Source organism: Gossypium hirsutum, chromosome A01 (genome assembly GCF_007990345.1).
Source record: "Gossypium hirsutum isolate 1008001.06 chromosome A01, Gossypium_hirsutum_v2.1, whole genome shotgun sequence".
In the NCBI taxonomy this organism is placed as follows: domain Eukaryota; kingdom Viridiplantae; phylum Streptophyta; class Magnoliopsida; order Malvales; family Malvaceae; genus Gossypium; species Gossypium hirsutum.
Genome location: NC_053424.1, coordinates 4,939,006 through 4,956,992, shown reverse-complemented (window position 1 = coordinate 4,956,992; position 17,987 = coordinate 4,939,006). Strand labels below are relative to the sequence as shown.

The following is a 17,987-nucleotide window of genomic DNA, read 5'->3' as shown; positions in this document are numbered from 1 at the left end:
TTTTTAAAATTTAAAAGATTCAAATTTTAAAAAAAATATAAGAATTATAAAAAAATAATTTTTAATATTTTTAGTTTTTAAAAAATTTAATTAATTGCCAAGTTAAGAAAGATAATAAATGTTTATTTTTTCATCAATTTTGGAATGGTTTGACAAATAATATAAGTTTAAGGATTAAAAAACTAAAAATTTAAAAATACTTTTAAAATAATATTTATTACTTTGTAAAAATAATATTTATAACTCCATCAAAATCTTAATAATAGTATAGAGATGAACTTCTATTATTTACACTATATATTAAGCTTTCAATTGAATTGAAGTCTCGAATCAATCAACTACCAATTTAATTTGAAAATTATTAAAATACATTTTTGTGTACAAAGTAATTACATTGAGAATATTTTTATCTTTCTAAATGCTTTTTTTTTTTAATTTACAAATAATCAAAATTGAATCCACTACATTTTAAACATTTAATTTTACCATTACAATCAAAATATAATTTAATTTATATATATATATATTAATAAATATGTACATAAAACTTTTAATAAAATAAACTTTTAATTTAGCATGCACTGTGCATGGGACCCGATAACTTTTTTTTGCCGGGTTTTGATTGCAGGGAAACTCCCCACTTTCATATTTAAATATCTTCATTAACATCTAACCTTTGTGCCCATTCTCTTTTTTTAAATTAAAATCTCTTCAACAACACAATATGTTGTTTCCTCCCCTACTTGTTTTTGCTTCCATATTCAGTGCTTGCTGTCTTGCAACTTCAACTTTAGGTGCTACACTTGCAAAAGATGAAGGTATTCAATTATAATCCGACCCTTTTCCCATTTGTAAATGCCTAATACTTTATATAATGTGTACAGTGGAAGCTTTGAAAAGCATAGGTAAAACATTGGGGAAGACAAACTGGAACTTTAATATCGATCCATGCAGTAGCAGAGATGAGAGTTGGGCAAAATTTGCAAAAAAAGGTGCTTATTATGTTAATAATGTCACCTGTAATTGCAGTTCCTCCCCCTGCCATATCGTTCGCATGTAAGGATCTCTCAAAATTTTTAAATATATATTTAGATAAAATAAATTAAGTTTTAAAAGTTGTACATAAATAATAAAAATAGTAGAAGTATCATAGAGTCTCTTATACTAAAAGTCAGATTACATTTTGTCTTTTCTATTAAAAAATAGAGTAAATTAGTAAAAGCAAACTAGTCATTTTATTAAAAAGTTCATCATTTTTGCTATTAAAAACTGGTCTCTGTACATCAGTAAGAAGTACACGTGGCATTTTACGTGTTATTGTCTAATTATTCTGTCAGTCATACTAGTTTTTAATAATACAAATGGATGAAGTTTTAAAGAAAAAAGACCAATTTACTATTTAATCTAACAAATAGGTTTTATTTTGCCATTTTTTTAGTAGAGTGAAAAAAATGTAATTTAACTCCTAATATAATGACTTTCATGATACTTTTACCACTAAAGACTAAATAAGAAAAGTTAGTACTCTATACACCACCAAACTCTACAGGTTTAGGATGATGACATTTATTTATATAGTGTAATAAAGTAATAATAAAATAATTAGGGTAAACTACCTAATTGGTCATTCAAGTTTAATGCTTAATTTGTCCCCTAAACTATGTTTGTTTTTTCACTTTAGTACTTAAAATTTTTTGTCTCAGATTGGGACTTATACTATCATTCCATTGCCCGGTTCAACCCTTTTTTGCAACGGTGCTAAAAAAATCGGTTACAATGTGACACCAATCAAAATGTGCCACGTGACACCTTTCAACCAACTAAAATGTGCCACATGCATTTAGGATTATTCAAAATAAAAACATTGACTCACTATTGATCGAACATTGAATGGCATTGACCGAAGTTGACCATCCACATCGATCTATTAAAACGCGTCACGTCACCTTCCTTTTTTGTTTTTAATATTATACGTAACATATTTATTAAAAATGTAAAAAAATAATATATAATATTAATAATACAAAGAAATTTAAAAAGTTTTGAAAAATGATAAAATATATAATATAAATTAAAAAATTCAAAATATTAGATAAAAATTGAAAAAATTATAAGAATTAAAAAAGTATATAACTTTTGAAAAATTGGAAAAATGAATTTTTCAAAAATATATATTCTAGAAAATTTGTCAAAATTTCAAAAAATCTAAATTCTAAAAATTCAAAACAATATATCTAAATTTCCAAAATAGATACAATTGATAAAAAATATGTAATAAAGTTTTAAATTTTTAGAAATTTAGATTTTCTTATTTGAATTTTTAGAATTTAGAATTTTTGGAAGAAATAAATTTATGAAAAAATTTCAATTTTTATATGATATTTTGATTTTTTAAAATTTATATTTATAATTTTATATTTTTTTGAAAATTTTTCAAATTTTATGAATATTATCATTTCTTTAATTTATATTTATATGTTTTAGAATTTTTTTAAATTATTTATAAAAATGATTTTTTTTACATTTTTAAACAATATATTATATATAATATTAAAAAAAGAAGAAGAGTGACATGGCACATTCTAATAGTGTAATGTGAAAAGTCAACTTTAGTCAACACCAATCAATGGTGAGTCAATATTTTTAATTTAAATAACCCTAATTGCCAGTGACACATTTTGATTGACACTGTGTAGCAATTAGTTTTTTTATCACTGTTACAAACAAAAAGGTTAATTTGAGTAATAGAATGATAGCTTAAGTATCTGTACAACCCAATTTTGGCCCAGGCCTAATAATCCCTAAAATTTAACCCAAACCCAAGGCCCAAATTTTACAGGCCCGAAACCAAAACCCTAGCCCATAAATTTTCAGAAAAACAACAAACCCTAGCCCCCTAATCCAAGTGGCTGCCGCCCCTAGTGCTATCGCCTCTGACCACACTTCAACCACCCTCTAGCCTTGTCCCATCGCCTGCAAAGCCTGCAAAAAGAAAGAAGAAACAGAGCACAGCAGCAAGGCAAAGAAATAGTAGCAGAGATAAATGCAAACAATAACAAACAGTGTAAAAAAAAATCGGCTATAAAGGCCATTGTTTATCAATGTAAAAGTGGACATGAAATAGAACAAAAGAAAGATTCAGATTCAAACACCAATAGAAGCGTTCGATCATAGCAAGAAATACTTAAAACAATGGAATGGATTCGACAAAAGGTTTTTTTTATCTATTTTCCTTTCTATTTATTTACTTTTTTTTTCGAATCTATCTATACACTTAGATTTATTTTCCTTTACTGTTTTTTACACACATATTTTAAAATATAAAAAAAATAAAAAAAAATACCTTTTTGGATTTCTGGCCACTGCGTGCGGTGGCCGGCGACGGTCGCCGGCGGCGATTGGTGACGGGGACTGGCCGGGGCCCTTGCTGGAGCAGGCATTTGCAGAGAAACAAAAGAAGAGAGGGAGTTTTTTTAAAAAACAAAATGAAAAGTGAAATTTTTTTAAAAAAATTTGGCCTTATATAGCCTTTCAAAACGACGACGTTTTGGAAGGCTGCTTTTTAAACCCAAAACGACGTCGTTTTGGCCTGTACCCATGGCCGACCCGCGACCCGACCCGCTCCAACTTCAGGATTTGCGTGTTTTCATTGGAGGGGTTATTTTCGCATTTAACCCCTCCGATTTTTTATTACTTTGCAATTAAATCATTTTTTATTTTTAATTTGGTCCCAAAATTTGTCGCAATGTTCAATTTAGTCCCCGTTGATGTGCTGCATTTTGATGGGAAGGAATAATTTATTTTTCGGTCCCCCTATGTTTTGCGCGCGTTCAAATAAGTCCCTTTCTTTTGTTCTATTTCGAAATTCGCCCCAAAACTTCATTTTTAATTCAATGTTGTCCTTTTTTTTCACTTTTTCTCATTATTGTATTTTAATTTTAATATTATATATATACTATTATATTTTATTACTATTATTATTATATTTATTATTTATTAGCATTAGTATTATTTTCACTTAATACTTATATGTATATATATTATATAGTATTATTAATAGTTTTTTTTTGTTATTATTATTTTTCTTAACTTTATAATATGTATATATTCTTTTAATATATTATATATATTTTAAATTCTATATTACGTATATATATTTTTATATTATATTATGTATACATTCTTAAATATTATTAGTTATATATTTTTATGTTATCATATATATATATGTGTCTAATGTTATAATACAAATATACTTTAAAAGCTATATCAATTACGTATATATTATGTACAGTTTTTCTTAAATATTATATTATATATATTTAAATACTAATATATGTATGTATGTTTTCAATATATATATGTTTACATATATATAACGTTACTAATTTTCTTTTATTATTTTTATTTTCTCCGGTACACATTGTCATTTATATATTCTTATTATTACTATATCTATTATTTATTAGTATTTTACTATTACTATTATTAGTATTATTTTTTAATCAATACTTATATGTATATATTATGTAAATATTTTAACACTATATTATGTGTATATATGTATATATATATTTTTTATATGTTATGTACATACTTTTAATATTATCATGTATTCATTTATAATATATATGTATATATTTATGTAATATCATTAATAGTTGTTTTTTAACATTATTATCATTTCTAATATATATGTGTATCGTATATATATCTTTTTTAATATTGTATTTTTCATATATGTTATGTATATATTTTTAATAACTATATTATGTATATACTATTACTATATATCTATTTATGTAGCATTATTCATGGTTGTTTTTACTATTATTATTATTCCTAGTATATATACTATGTATACATTTTTTAATACTATATTATATTTTTTAATATCGTATTATGCACATGTTATTATTATGTCTATTTTTACCCCTATTATATTATTAGCATATTATTTATATTATTATTATTATCCTTATTAACACATTTTTACCTATTGGCAACATTATTATTATTTTTCTTTCTTTTACTATTTTATATATTACTTATTTATTTATCGGTTTACTATTACGTTTCCTTTTTTACTTATTCTTATTATTCTTATTTATCTTTATTTTCATCTTTTTTATTTTTTTACCTATTATTCTCTTCTTAAGTTACATAGCTTGTTTACTCCTTTCATTTTTGTCATTTATACTACTCATTTATTATTATGCTTGTTAACATCATGATTTATTTCTTTTCATTTTTACAAATTTGCGTTATATCATCCTTTATCCAAAATAATTCTTTCATAAAAGTAAATATTCCGTATTTGATAATTCGAGACAATCGTGCCCTAACTTACCGGGTTTCGACTTTTCTCATTTAACCTAAATAACGGAATACTCTTTTAAATCGCGATACGAGTTTTGAAATGTTCTCGGAGATTCGAGGTGTTATGCCTTAATTTACCGGGTATGACATTTTGTTATCTCGGGATAAGATTCTTGTTAACAAAGGCAATATTCGACATTTGGAAATTCGAGATATCGTGCCCTAACTTACTGGGTTTCGATTTTTCTCGTTTACACTAAATAATCGAATACCCTTTTAAAAAAGTTTAAAATACATGAATTTCAAATAAAGGCATGCTCATTCGCAAAGTTTGAAATGTCGTGTCCTAATTTACTGGGCGTGACATTTTATTACTTTGAGATGAGGGAGCCCTTAACATCCGTTTTAACTTATTCGGTTATTTTTTAGCATTAATTCAAAGAGGGATTGTATTTCAAAGTCTTTCAAGTTTTCAATCTTCGACACTAAGACACTAATTAATCAACTAGGTACCAATTTTTGGGCGTATCGAGGGTGCTAATCCTTCCTCGTGCGTAATCGACTCCTAAACTCATTTTTTTTATTTTTGTAGACCAAAAAGTATCGTTTTAGTAAATCTTAATTTTTATTAAAATAATTAATTTAAGGTGCCCTGATCACATCTCATCAAAAAAAGGATTGGTGGTCCTCTATTCGTTTTCATTTTTCAAAATCTAAGTCGATTCCCGTTTTTCAAAAAAAATGGTTTCGACAGTATCAATATGAGAAAAAAATTTAAATATAAAAATAGGAAAATAAAATAATTCAAGGTCAAATTGAGCATTAAACCTTATTCTTATATAGTTTAGTAAAGTAATAATAAAATAATTAAACTACCCAATTTCTCATCTGACTTTTAAGATTTTTCATTTTTAGTAAAAAAAAATCCAAACAATTTTATCATCGTGGTTAAAGAATTTTATTATTTTAATCACTCAATTAGGTAGTTTACCCAAACAATTAAATACGACACTTGAGTTAATCCAAATCTACTCGTTATAATAATAATTGTTGAATAACCTGATATTGAGACATGAAAACAGTTGAGGGCTAAACTTCATACAAGAAGAAATTATATGAAATTATGATTTCACTAGATCTTTTATCCTTTACCAAGAGGAGAAACAAATCTTACTCCAAAACATAAAATACCTTTCTAAACTGTTGAAATAATCAGAGCGCTGAAGGGACAAAATCTATCGGGCACTCTCCCACCACAGTTGACCAGACTCCCTTACCTCCAAGACATGTAAGTACCTTCCTTAATTTCTATTTTCATATAATTTATATTTCTTATTATACCATCATTTTTATCTCAAATTAATTATGGTTAGTCCATAAGGTGGGTATGTTATATCTGAGTTTTGTTTGATTTTTTTGGATTGATTTGATTTTGTATAATTCTTTATTTGTTGTGCTTTATACCAATTGATTCTATAATGTAATTGATGAGTCATATATTTGTATTTCTAACGTTTTAACTTTTTTTACAGTGATCTCTCTCGCAATTATCTTAGTGGCTACATTCCTCCTCAATGGGGTTCTATGCAGCAACTTTTTTAAATGTATGATTTTTTTTTCCTTTCATATAATTTATATGGTTAAAATGATAAAATAATCTTTGCATTTATCTTTTAAATATTCGTTGTTCAATTTACAGAATTTTGGATTAATTCCTTCCCTGTTTTATCGGACAAATAAACACAATATTGCAGTTGCCTTCTTGGAAATCGTTTAACAGGTTTAATCCCAGAGGAGCTGGCAAACATGAGCAGTCTCACCAGCTTGTGAGCTGCTTTCTATATCGCAATTTTTAGCCTAATATTCTTAATTTCATTATATAAGATAAAATTTTCACTAGACTATTTTTGGATGCCCCTAATGCATTCTCAACATTTTACCCCAGCTCTATGCATTCATATATGAGTTGGAACCACCCTAGATCCTCCTCTAGGCAGCGAGTGAGACAAAATATTTAGCGGCATCTAAAGAGCACATTACTTTGCTTTATCAATATAATGCTCTAACAAGTGTCTAATGGATTAATCTCATTAATTGTTTTGAAAAATTGTGTAGAGTCCTTGAGCACAATAGCTTCTCAGGAAATTTGCCTGCTGCACTGGGGAATCTACCAAAACTTGAGATACTGTGAGAGGCTCATCCTTTTTAAATTTGCTATATAAAGTGATAGAATTTTTTATTAAATCTTTCATTTATTTCCATCTTTTCATACTCGGCTTTTTTTCTTAGGTTTGTTTAATATCTCTTCCCTCTTGGTATTGCGAATTGTTATTGCTTAATTTGCAGGCTTCTTAATTCCAACAATTTTACTGGTGAATTGCCTGAAACATTTGCTAGGCTGACTACATTGAAGACTTTGTAAGCTTCATATTCATCTATTCTATATATGTCATCCAGAATTGATTCATGGTCTTAATGTCATGCTCATCCCTAAATTGTTTACATTCTAATTATGATTATTATGTTTACTTAACAGCCGGATCGGTGATAACAACTTCACAGGAAAGATTCCCGGTTTTATTTTCCAGAATTGGACAAACCTTAAGGATATGTGAGAACTTTAATTAATTTTTTTTTCGTTAGAAATATTGTGCTTTTATAAATGATTTAAATGAATCCAACTCTGATAATGGCAGACGTATTGTCGCAAGTGGTTTGAGTGGACCAGTTCCAGACATTGGTCCTTCGGGAAACTTAGAATCTATGTAAGCAATGCATCTTAAAATTCAAACACTTCTATATATATATATGTATATATATATATATATATATATATATAACACTTTGGATATTATTTATTGAATATTTTGTTTACAGAATGATTACGGACTTGATTGGAGTTGAATCAACTTTTCCACGACTTAGTAATTTGTCTAAAACGAAAAATCTGTAAAGTAAAACTCTGCTACAAGGATGAGATTGATTAAATTTTAGAGCAATATATTTACTGACTTATATAATGGAGTGTTGTTGTGATTCTATTATAGGACATTGAGTAGCTGCAATATCATTGGAAAGCTACCTACTTCTCTTGAAAATATGTCAGAGTTGGATATCTTGTGAGTAATAGTCCAATAGGCCACTAGATGCTTTATCATGCATGGATGTTGGTGCATTGAAATGACTATCCAAATATTGTTGTTGTTCTAATTTCCAATTGTACCTAAATATTTTCTTGCAGAGATCTCAGCTTCAGCAAACTCAGTGGAGAAATTGAAATTTCTCTTCCAGAAGTGAGACAATTGTGTTGCGCGGAAGCGTGTGAAAGAGTAAAATTATTGTACTGAAAAATCACACTAAGTTCAATTCCCAGGAAAGAGAGGTAGATCACGAGGATCGCTTACATACCAGATCTTTCCTAGCCAGAATATCCCTCTATCGTAATTTAATAGCACAATAAATCACTACAATGACACTTGCAAAATATGCAGAACAAAAATAAAGAACACTAGAATTTTAACGAGGTTCAGCAAATTTTGCCTACGTCCTCGGGCACTACCAAATATATTTCACTCCAAAAATACAAGTGAAAGTTTACAAATAGGGAGAGAGAACAATTGCCTTAAGTAGAGAATGGCAAATGTGGGATGAAGAAAGTAAGAAATGGTTAGGCCTATTTATAGTTGAGGTTCAAGGATCAACTTGCAATGTCCCTATACAATTAGGGACCAAAATTGCAATTATCCCATGCCAACTTTTAACCCAACTTGCCAACCAATTTTACTTTCTACTTTCGGTGCCCACCCTTTTTGACTTTTCAAACAATGGGTGGGTTCCAATAATCTCCACCTTGAAGATTTGATTAGGATAATCTTATCTTCACACAATTCTTTCTGCCTTTGACAACAATACTTGATAGTGCCTTCTTCAACTGTTAAACTTGCAGGATATTAATCAAGTTCAAACAATGTTCGAACTTGGTTGCTGTTACCACCTTGGTCATCATATCTGCGGGATTATTTGCAGTCTTGATCTTCTGAAGACAAATTTTCCCCTCTTCAATAATTTCCCGCACAAAATGGAATCGTACGTCAATATGTTTTGTACGTGCATGATAGACTTGATTCTTTGCTAAATGAATAGCACTTTGACTATCACAATACACGTTAATATGCTCCTGAACCAACCCCAAGGTTTTAGCCATACCTTGTAACCAAATAGCCTCCTTTACAGCCTCTGTTACAGCCATGTATTCGGCTTCTGTGGTTGACAATGCAACTGTAGACTGTAGTGTAGACTTCCAACTTATTGGTCCTCCAGCAAGTGTAAACACATAACCGGTGGTTGATCTTCGCTTGTCCAAATCACCGGCATAGTCAGAATCAACGTACCCAATAACACCTTTACCAAGTGTATTATCCTGCTTGAACAGTAATCCAACATCCACGGTCTTATGAATATACCGTAGAATCCATTTCACAGCTTGCCAATGTCCTTTTCCAGGATTATGCATATACCTGCTCACTATACTAACTGCCTGTGAAATGTCGGGTCTTGTACACACCATTGCATACATCAAGCTACCCACTGCATTAGAATACGGAACTTGCAACATGTATTCTCGTTCCGTATTCGTCGAAGGAGATAGTTGTGCAGAAAGCTTGAAATGAGAAGCCAACGGGGTACTTACAGGTTTGGTCTGCTCGTTCATGCCAAACTGCTGTAGTACTTTCTTCAAATACTGCTTCTGAGACAAGCTAACTCTGCCATGAGCTCTATCTCTACATATTTCCATGCCGAGAATCTTTTTAGCTTCTCCTAGATCTTTCATCTCAAACTCGAGATTGAGTTGAGTCTTCAATCTTTCAATCTCAACTTTGCTCTTAGATGCTATTAGCATATCATCAACATATAAGAGCAAGTATATGAAAGTTCCTTTTTGTAGCTTCTGAAAATACACGCAATGATCAAATTTACTTCTTGTGTACCTTTGCCCTTTCATGAACTGATCAAATCGCTTGTACCACTGCCTCGGAGATTGCTTCAATCCATAAAGCGACTTTGTCAGTTTGCAAACCCAATTTTCTTTTCCAGCAACCTTGAATCCATCCGGCTGAGTCATATAGATTTCCTCTTCCAAATCACCGTGTAAAAACGCGGTCTTCACATCAAGCTGAACTAGTTCAAGATCATATTGCGCAACCAAGGCTAGCAAAATTCGAATAGACGAATGCTTCACAACTGGAGAAAACACTTCATTGTAGTCTATTCCTTCTTTCTGAGCGTAACCCTTTGCTACCAATCTAGCCTTGTATCGAATTTCATTTTTACCAGGAAATCCTTCCTTCTTTGCATATACCCATTTGCATCCAATTGCCTTCTTTCCCTTGGGCAGTCTCACCAACTCCCAAGTCCTATTTTTATGAAGAGACTGCATTTCTTCATTCATAGCTTGCTTCCACTTTACACCATCAGAGTTACTTATTGCTTCTGTGTAAGTGGAAGGAACATCATCATCTGCAATTGGAAGTGCATAGGCCACCATATCGTCAAAGCGAGCAGGCTTACGAATCTCTCTTCTTGGCCTCCTATATGCAATTGAATCTTGTTGCTGTAGAAGTTCTTGGGTCGAAACTTCTTCATCATTTGTTCTTTCAATATTAGCTGGATCATCATTAACCTTTTCAAACTCCACCTGCTGCAAAGTACTACTGGTTTTGTCATCCTTTTGTGAATCCTCGTTCTTCATCATGGTTGATTCATCAAAAGTTACATCTCTACTGAAAACAATCTTCCTTGTATCAGGACACCAGAGACGGTATCCTTTTACACCACCAGTTATACCCATGAATAATACTTTCTTTGCTATTGGGTCTAACTTAGATTCTTTTACATGATAATATGCAGTGGAACCAAAAACATGTAAAGAATCATAATCAGTAGCAGGTTTACCAGTCCACATCTCCATAGGATTTTTTTCATTTATTGCAGCTGATGGCAATCGGTTAATTAGATGGCACGCATATGTAACTGCCTCAGCCCAAAATTCCTTGCCCAATCCAGCATTGGACAACATACATCGAACTTTCTCCAGTATAGTCCGATTCATGCGTTCTGCCACCCCATTCTGCTGTGGTGTATCTCGAACAGTGAAGTGTCGCACAATGCCCTCATCTTGACATACTTGTAGAAATGGATCATTTTTGTACTCAGTACCATTATCTGATCGAAGTCGTTTGACCTTTCGACCTGTCTGAGTCTCCACCATCTTCTTCCACTTCAGAAATGCATCCAAAACTTTATTTTTTCTTTTCATTAGATACACCCATACTTTTCTTGAATAATCATCAAGAAAAGTGACAAAATAGTGCATACCTCCCAAAGAAGCCACTTTGGTAGGTCCCCACACATCACTGTGAACATAGTCCAGAATTCCTTTCGTATTGTGAATTGCTTAACCAAATTTTACCCTCGTCTGCTTGCCCAGAACACAATGTTCACAGAATTCCAATTTGCAAGAATTTGCACCTTTCAACAAGCCTTGCTTCGCCAAAGTCTGCAAAGCTTTTTCACCAGCATGTCCCAATCGCCTATGCCATAACCTGGTAGCCTCTGAATCTGCATCTTTCGCAGAAGCTGTTGATGTTGATCCAATAACTGTACTTCCATTTAAATAGTACAAGTTATTTCTTCTAGTGCCTTTCATCACCGTCAATACCCCAGCTACTACCTTTAGTAATCCATCTCTCAAAGTGATTGTGAGCCCTTTAGATTCTAGGGCCCCTAATGAGATGAGATTTTTCTTCAAGCTGGGTACATAGCGAACATCTGTCAGAACTTGGATTGAGCCGTCATGGTTCTTCAATTTGATTGTACCTACACCCATTGTCTTACAGGCACTATCATTGCCCATAAAAACAACTCCATCTTCTAGTTCTTCAAGACTAGAAAACCAGTCCTTATTAGGACACATATGGTAAGTACATCCCGAATCCAATATCCACTCATCCGTTTGACATGCCATTGCCATGCCAACCAAGCTAAAGTCTGACTCCTCATCATGCTCCGCTACACATGCATTAGAAATAGACTTGCCCTTTTGTAACTTAGGACAATTCTTTTTCCAATGCCATTTCTCACGACAAAAGGCACATTCATCTTTGGTGGGTCTCCCTTTGGACTTACCCCTTCTACCAGGTTTGCTGCTGTGTGAACGACCTCTTACTGTTAAGACTTCTGCAGTTGTATCTCTGTGATCTCTTTTATCTTTCTTTCGAGTCTCAGATCTATACAATGCACTACAGACTGCATCAAATGTGATTGAATCTTTCCCATGAAGCAATGTGGTGGTAAGATGATCATATTCATCAGGAAGGGAATTCAACAACAATAATGCCTTGTCTTCATCTTCAAATTTCTCATCCAAATTTAGCAAGTCTGCTAAAATTTTATTGAATGAGTTCACATGGTCATTCATCGACATACCGGGTGCATACGTGAACCGAAAAAGTTTCTTTTTCATATAAAGCCTATTTTCAAGACTTTTCGTTGGAAACTTTTCTTCCAATGTATCCCACAGCTTCTTCGCTGATGTCTCCCTCATGACGGAGTACTTCTGCTCTTTGGCCAAACATAGGCGGATTGTACCACACGCCTGTCTATTGATCTTGGCCCACTCCTTGTCATCCATCTTGTCAGGTTTTTCTTCAAGGGCTATATCCAACTCTTGCTGACATAAGACATCCAGGATCTCACACTGCCACATACCAAAATTATTGGTATCGTCAAATTTCTCTACTTCAAATTTTGCATTTGTCACAGTAGTCCTTGCTGATGACGATGCTGCTGCCATTTTTCTCCTCAATCCCAACTACTGTATACGTGAACAGTACCGTATACGTGAATAGTGCCATATACGTGAATAGTATCGTATACGTGAATAGTACCGTAAACGGTCGTATTCCCCAAGTACGAACCTGGCTCTGGTACTAATTGTTGCGCGGAAGCGTGTGAAAGAGTAAAATTATTGTACTGAAAAATCACACTAAGTTCAATTCCCAGGAAAGAGAGGTGGATCACGAGGATCGCTTACATACCAGATCTTTCCTAGCCAGAATATCCCTCTATCGTAATTTAATAGCACAATAAATCACTACAATGACACTTGCAAAATATGCAGAACAAAAATAAAGAACACTAGAATTTTAACGAGGTTCAGCAAATTTTGCCTACGTCCTCGGGCACTACCAAATATATTTCACTCCAAAAATACAAGTGAAAGTTTACAAATAGGGAGAGAGAACAATTGCCTTAAGTAGAGAATGGCAAATGTGGGATGAAGAAAGTAAGAAATGGTTAGGCCTATTTATAGTTGAGGTTCAAGGATCAACTTGCAATGTCCCTATACAATTAGGGACCAAAATTGCAATTATCCCATGCCAACTTTTAACCCAACTTGCCAACCAATTTTACTTTCTACTTTCGGTGCCCACCCTTTTTGACTTTTCAAACAATGGGTGGGTTCCAATAAATTGTGAGATATATATATATTTTTACAGATATAATTATCTGAGTTTGCAAAAAGGGTTTCATTTTAACTGATACCTCTTCCTATAGAACATCATCTCATTATAGAAACTTCATGACGATCTTTTTCAGGTTTTTAACTGGAAACATGTTTACTGGAGCAATCCCTCAATGGATTCTTAGTACAAATAAAAAAATGTGAAATTCTCTTCCAACTGTTCAGTGACAACAAATTATATGCTCAAGAAGCTTGATCATCACACTAATATTCTGAACTATTCTGTTTGCAGAGATCTTTCATATAACAACTTCATAAGTACAGGTGATGTTGATGACTGTCAGAAAAGTGGCCTGTAAGAAAAACCTAAGCTATGTTTTTTGAGATTTTTTTTATTTTTTTATTTACGATTGGATCTTCGGTATACTAGCTATGGTTTATTTAATATGTCCTTATCATCTATAGGAACTTGTTTGCAAGCACTTCAAGGATCAATAATTCGTAAGTGTTAAAAAACTCTCGTTTTCTTTGATCCACCTGCAATTTTGCTCTTATAAATACAATGACTAACAATTTTTCGGGGCTTATAATTATTTTAATAGAGGAGTTGTTTCATGTATGGGAAACCTTAACTGTCCAGTGGAACGTAAGTGGAAATTTCATATACTGCTTAACAATGTTGAGTTCTAATGGCCATTTCACTTTGGTTGTATTTTCCTGCAATACTTATTGAATTGTTGTTTCGTTATACCTCAGCTTTGCACAATCTTTATATAAACTGTGGAGGGAAAGAAGAAACTATTAATAATATCACCTATCAAGCTGATTCTGATCCTGCCGGGCCCTCAAGATTTTATCGAAGTACTATTTATTGGGCATTTAGCAGCACTGGTATTTTTTTGGATGATGGCACTGAAAAGGATGTATTAGTTTTGGAAAATAACCAACTTTCTTCGAGTATTGGTCAGCTTTACATCAACGCACGTCTTTCACCTAGCTCTTTGACTTACTATGCGTTTTGTTTGCACAATGCAACATACAACGTGAGCCTCCATTTTGCGGAGATACAGTTCACTGATGGTAAAAATTATAGCAGCTTAGGAAGGCGGATCTTTGATGTTTACATTCAGGTATTTCAACTCATATCTTCTTACCAAGTTCTGATATTAGAACTAGAGCCAGTGAAGGCTCTTCGGCCTAATATGGGTTCAAAATCCAATCTCCGGTTAAGCTAAGATTGCAGCCATGTGACTGCATATATGACATCGTTGTTAACCTTTACAATACGTGTGAATGCATATATGGAAAGTTCGGTCAAATGGAATGGATACTTTGCAGGGAATGCGGGAGCTGAAGGATTTCAATATTAAGGATGAAGCAGGTGGGGCTGGCAAACCAATTCTAAAGAATTTTACTGCAAATGTTTCGGATGGTACTTTGGAGATCCGTTTGCAGTGGACTGGGAAAGGGACAACAGTTATTCCCGTGAGAGGAGTTTATGGTCCTCTTATCTCTGCAATATCTGTCGTTGATCCTTGTAGGTTGATAGCTTTAATAGCTTTATCACATATACTCTTATGTGTGACTGTATGAACTAATTCAATGTTTACTACACTTGTGCCATCTCATGATTGTAACTAAGTCTTTATATAGTTTTCTTCAATTAGAGTGTCATCTCAAGTTCATTGATATCATTTATATAATTTTCTTCAATTCCAGATTATAAACCTCCATCAGAAAGTGGGGGAGGTATCAGCGCAGTTGCGAAGGTTGGTATTGTGGCTGCAGCAGCATTTGCTACTTTCTTGCTTGTGGTTGGAATCCTTTGGTGGAGTGGATGCTTAAGATGGAGGAGTACACTGGAACGAGGTATGTACAGATAAATTAATTATGTCCGAAATTCGTGAGACATTTAATAAAAATAAAATATACCTATCCCCTACCGATTTTATCATTTATGCACCAAATAGGATTAGGAGAACAGAGATGTTAATTAGAAGCTATATTATAATTAAATGTTTCTTATGTATTTGGCTTTGGTTTTTCAACAGATCTAAAAGGTATAGAATTGCGGACTGGTTCCTTCACTTTAAGGCAAATTAAAGACGCAACAAACAACTTTGATGCTGCTAATAAGATCGGAGAAGGCGGTTTTGGTCCTGTTTATAAGGTTTCTATCGTGTTCTAGCTACATATTCATTGACCGGTTACTTTTTTGATGACTGAACCTGGTGTAATGCTTTTCAAAATGTAGGGCATTCTAGCAGACGGCAAAGAAATCGCTGTCAAGCAGCTATCGGCTAGATCAAAGCAAGGAAGTCGCGAGTTCGTGACGGAGATTGGCATGATTTCAGCTCTACAACATCCTTATCTAGTAAAGCTATATGGATGTTGCATTGAAGGAAATCAACTGATGCTTATATATGAGTACTTGGAAAACAACAGCCTTGCTCGTGCATTATTTGGTATTATTGACACTCATAGATATATAAGGACAAGCATGTTCACATATCTGAACTTCAATCTCTTTTATATTATGGTTATTTAAAGGTCCAGAAGAATTTCAGTTGACATTAGACTGGCCAACTAGACGGAAGATCTGCATTGGTATAGCAAGAGGTTTAGCTTTTCTCCATGGAGAATCAAGGTTGAAGATTGTCCATAGAGACATTAAGGCGACCAATGTGTTGCTTGATAAGGATCTAAACCCTAAAATATCCGACTTTGGTTTGGCCAAGCTTGACGAAGAAAACAATATCTTAATTAAGAGAACGGACTTTGTCTTCTGATCTATATTCCGCAATGTCAATATCTTCGTATATGCAAAACAACAATTCAACTTCAACAAATTAAGAGAACGGGCATAATGCCTTAATTAGGAATCTATACTTTGAAAATTCGTTTGTAAAATTTTAATCAGTATAGCATTTTGTTTATGATTAAATGTATCTTTTAATCTAAAGGATTATACCAATAGCAATGTTAAATAGGACCTTGATATGAGACATTTCAAGAAACAATAAGATAATAGGATTTGGTATCAAAAGAAAATGAGGATACTTTTTTCTTTCTAAATTTTTTTTATATATAAAATCAATAAAAACTTACAAATGATGAAATTTAAAAACTTTTTAAAAGCATCATTTAATTAATATGCTTATTGCTTAAAACTTTAGAACTTCTAATTTAGCATACAACAATATTATTGAAATCGGATAAGACTAGTCGGTTAGATTAGAAATTAGCTAATATATGAGTCCAAAGCAAAGTAAAAAACTGGTTGAATCGGTCTTCATAAATTTGGACCAAATTATCCTAGCCCAAATTGAAAAACACTATTAAAGCAAGTCCAAACGCTTATCCCAACTCAAACTGTTTAAAATGAATAAATAAATAAATAAATAAAAAGAAGAAGAAGAAGAGAAAACTCAATGCCTGAAGAAAGTTTGTTTTGATACGTGAAAAAGCATTAGAGGGACCAATAGAATCATATTAAAATAAAGAAAAAATTATATAAAATTAGGATACCATATCATTTATATCCGTTTCCAATAAAATGTCATTTTAATATTTTTATCTTGAATAAAATCAAATCAACATGATCTGTTAAAATTTTAGATGAAAATATTAAAGTGGCATTATCTTAATGAAAAGGGATGCAAATGACATGGAATAAAAAATGTATGATATTTTTTTTGGTGAAAAAAAAAATCAAATTCACCAAAGTCAACGCTAGAGATAATCCCAAAGCAAATAAAATGATTTTTTATAAAAAAAATTGAAATAAATATGATTTTAATATTTAAAAGTGGGCTTACAAATTTTAAATAAAATGGGGCGTATAAAGTTTTCAGGTGGCTTGTAAAATCATTGCTATACACTGTGCATGGGATCAGAACCAGATAACATCTTTTTTTTTTTTTTGCCTGCTTTTCATTGCAAGGAAACTTCCCACTTTCATATTTAATTAACATCCAATGTTTGTGCCCTTTTTCTATTTCCATTTTCTTTTTTAAATTATAATCTCTTTAACAATCAAAATGCTTCCCCCCGTACTTGTTTTTGCTCCCATATTCACTGCTTACCGTCTTGCAACTGCAACTTTAGGAGCTATACTTGCAAAAGACGAAGGTATTTAATAATA

The 17,987-nt window shown here is 32.1% G+C and overlaps 1 protein-coding gene across 1 annotated transcript; it reads left to right on the top strand.

The window, feature by feature from the left end:
* The first annotated feature begins 659 nt into the window (after positions 1-659).
* On the top strand, positions 660-16,902 carry LOC107940616 (probable leucine-rich repeat receptor-like serine/threonine-protein kinase At3g14840). Its single transcript, XM_041074594.1, has 22 exons — positions 660-818; positions 885-1,056; positions 6,536-6,607; positions 6,852-6,923; positions 7,074-7,145; positions 7,435-7,506; positions 7,666-7,737; positions 7,856-7,930; positions 8,016-8,084; positions 8,197-8,268; positions 8,367-8,438; positions 8,561-8,623; positions 13,978-14,043; positions 14,136-14,198; positions 14,309-14,344; positions 14,446-14,489; positions 14,600-14,973; positions 15,182-15,380; positions 15,563-15,712; positions 15,895-16,013; positions 16,098-16,308; positions 16,394-16,902. The coding sequence occupies exons 5-22, from the start codon at positions 7,126-7,128 to the stop codon at positions 16,630-16,632; spliced, it is 2,016 nt and encodes a 671-aa protein (XP_040930528.1). The 5' UTR covers positions 660-818; positions 885-1,056; positions 6,536-6,607; positions 6,852-6,923; positions 7,074-7,125; the 3' UTR covers positions 16,633-16,902.
* The last annotated feature ends 1,085 nt before the right edge of the window (positions 16,903-17,987 follow it).

What these genes read in the sequence shown, in the direction of transcription:
- LOC107940616 (XM_041074594.1), top strand. Translation starts at nt 7,126, where the DNA reads ATGAGCAGTCTCACCAGCTT. An exon ending in TTGTCTAAAACGAAAAATCT is followed by an intron (nt 8,269 to 8,366) that starts GTAAAGTAAAAC and finishes ATTCTATTATAG; the next exon opens with GACATTGAGTAGCTGCAATA. An exon ending in ATGTCAGAGTTGGATATCTT is followed by an intron (nt 8,439 to 8,560) that starts GTGAGTAATAGT and finishes ATTTTCTTGCAG; the next exon opens with AGATCTCAGCTTCAGCAAAC.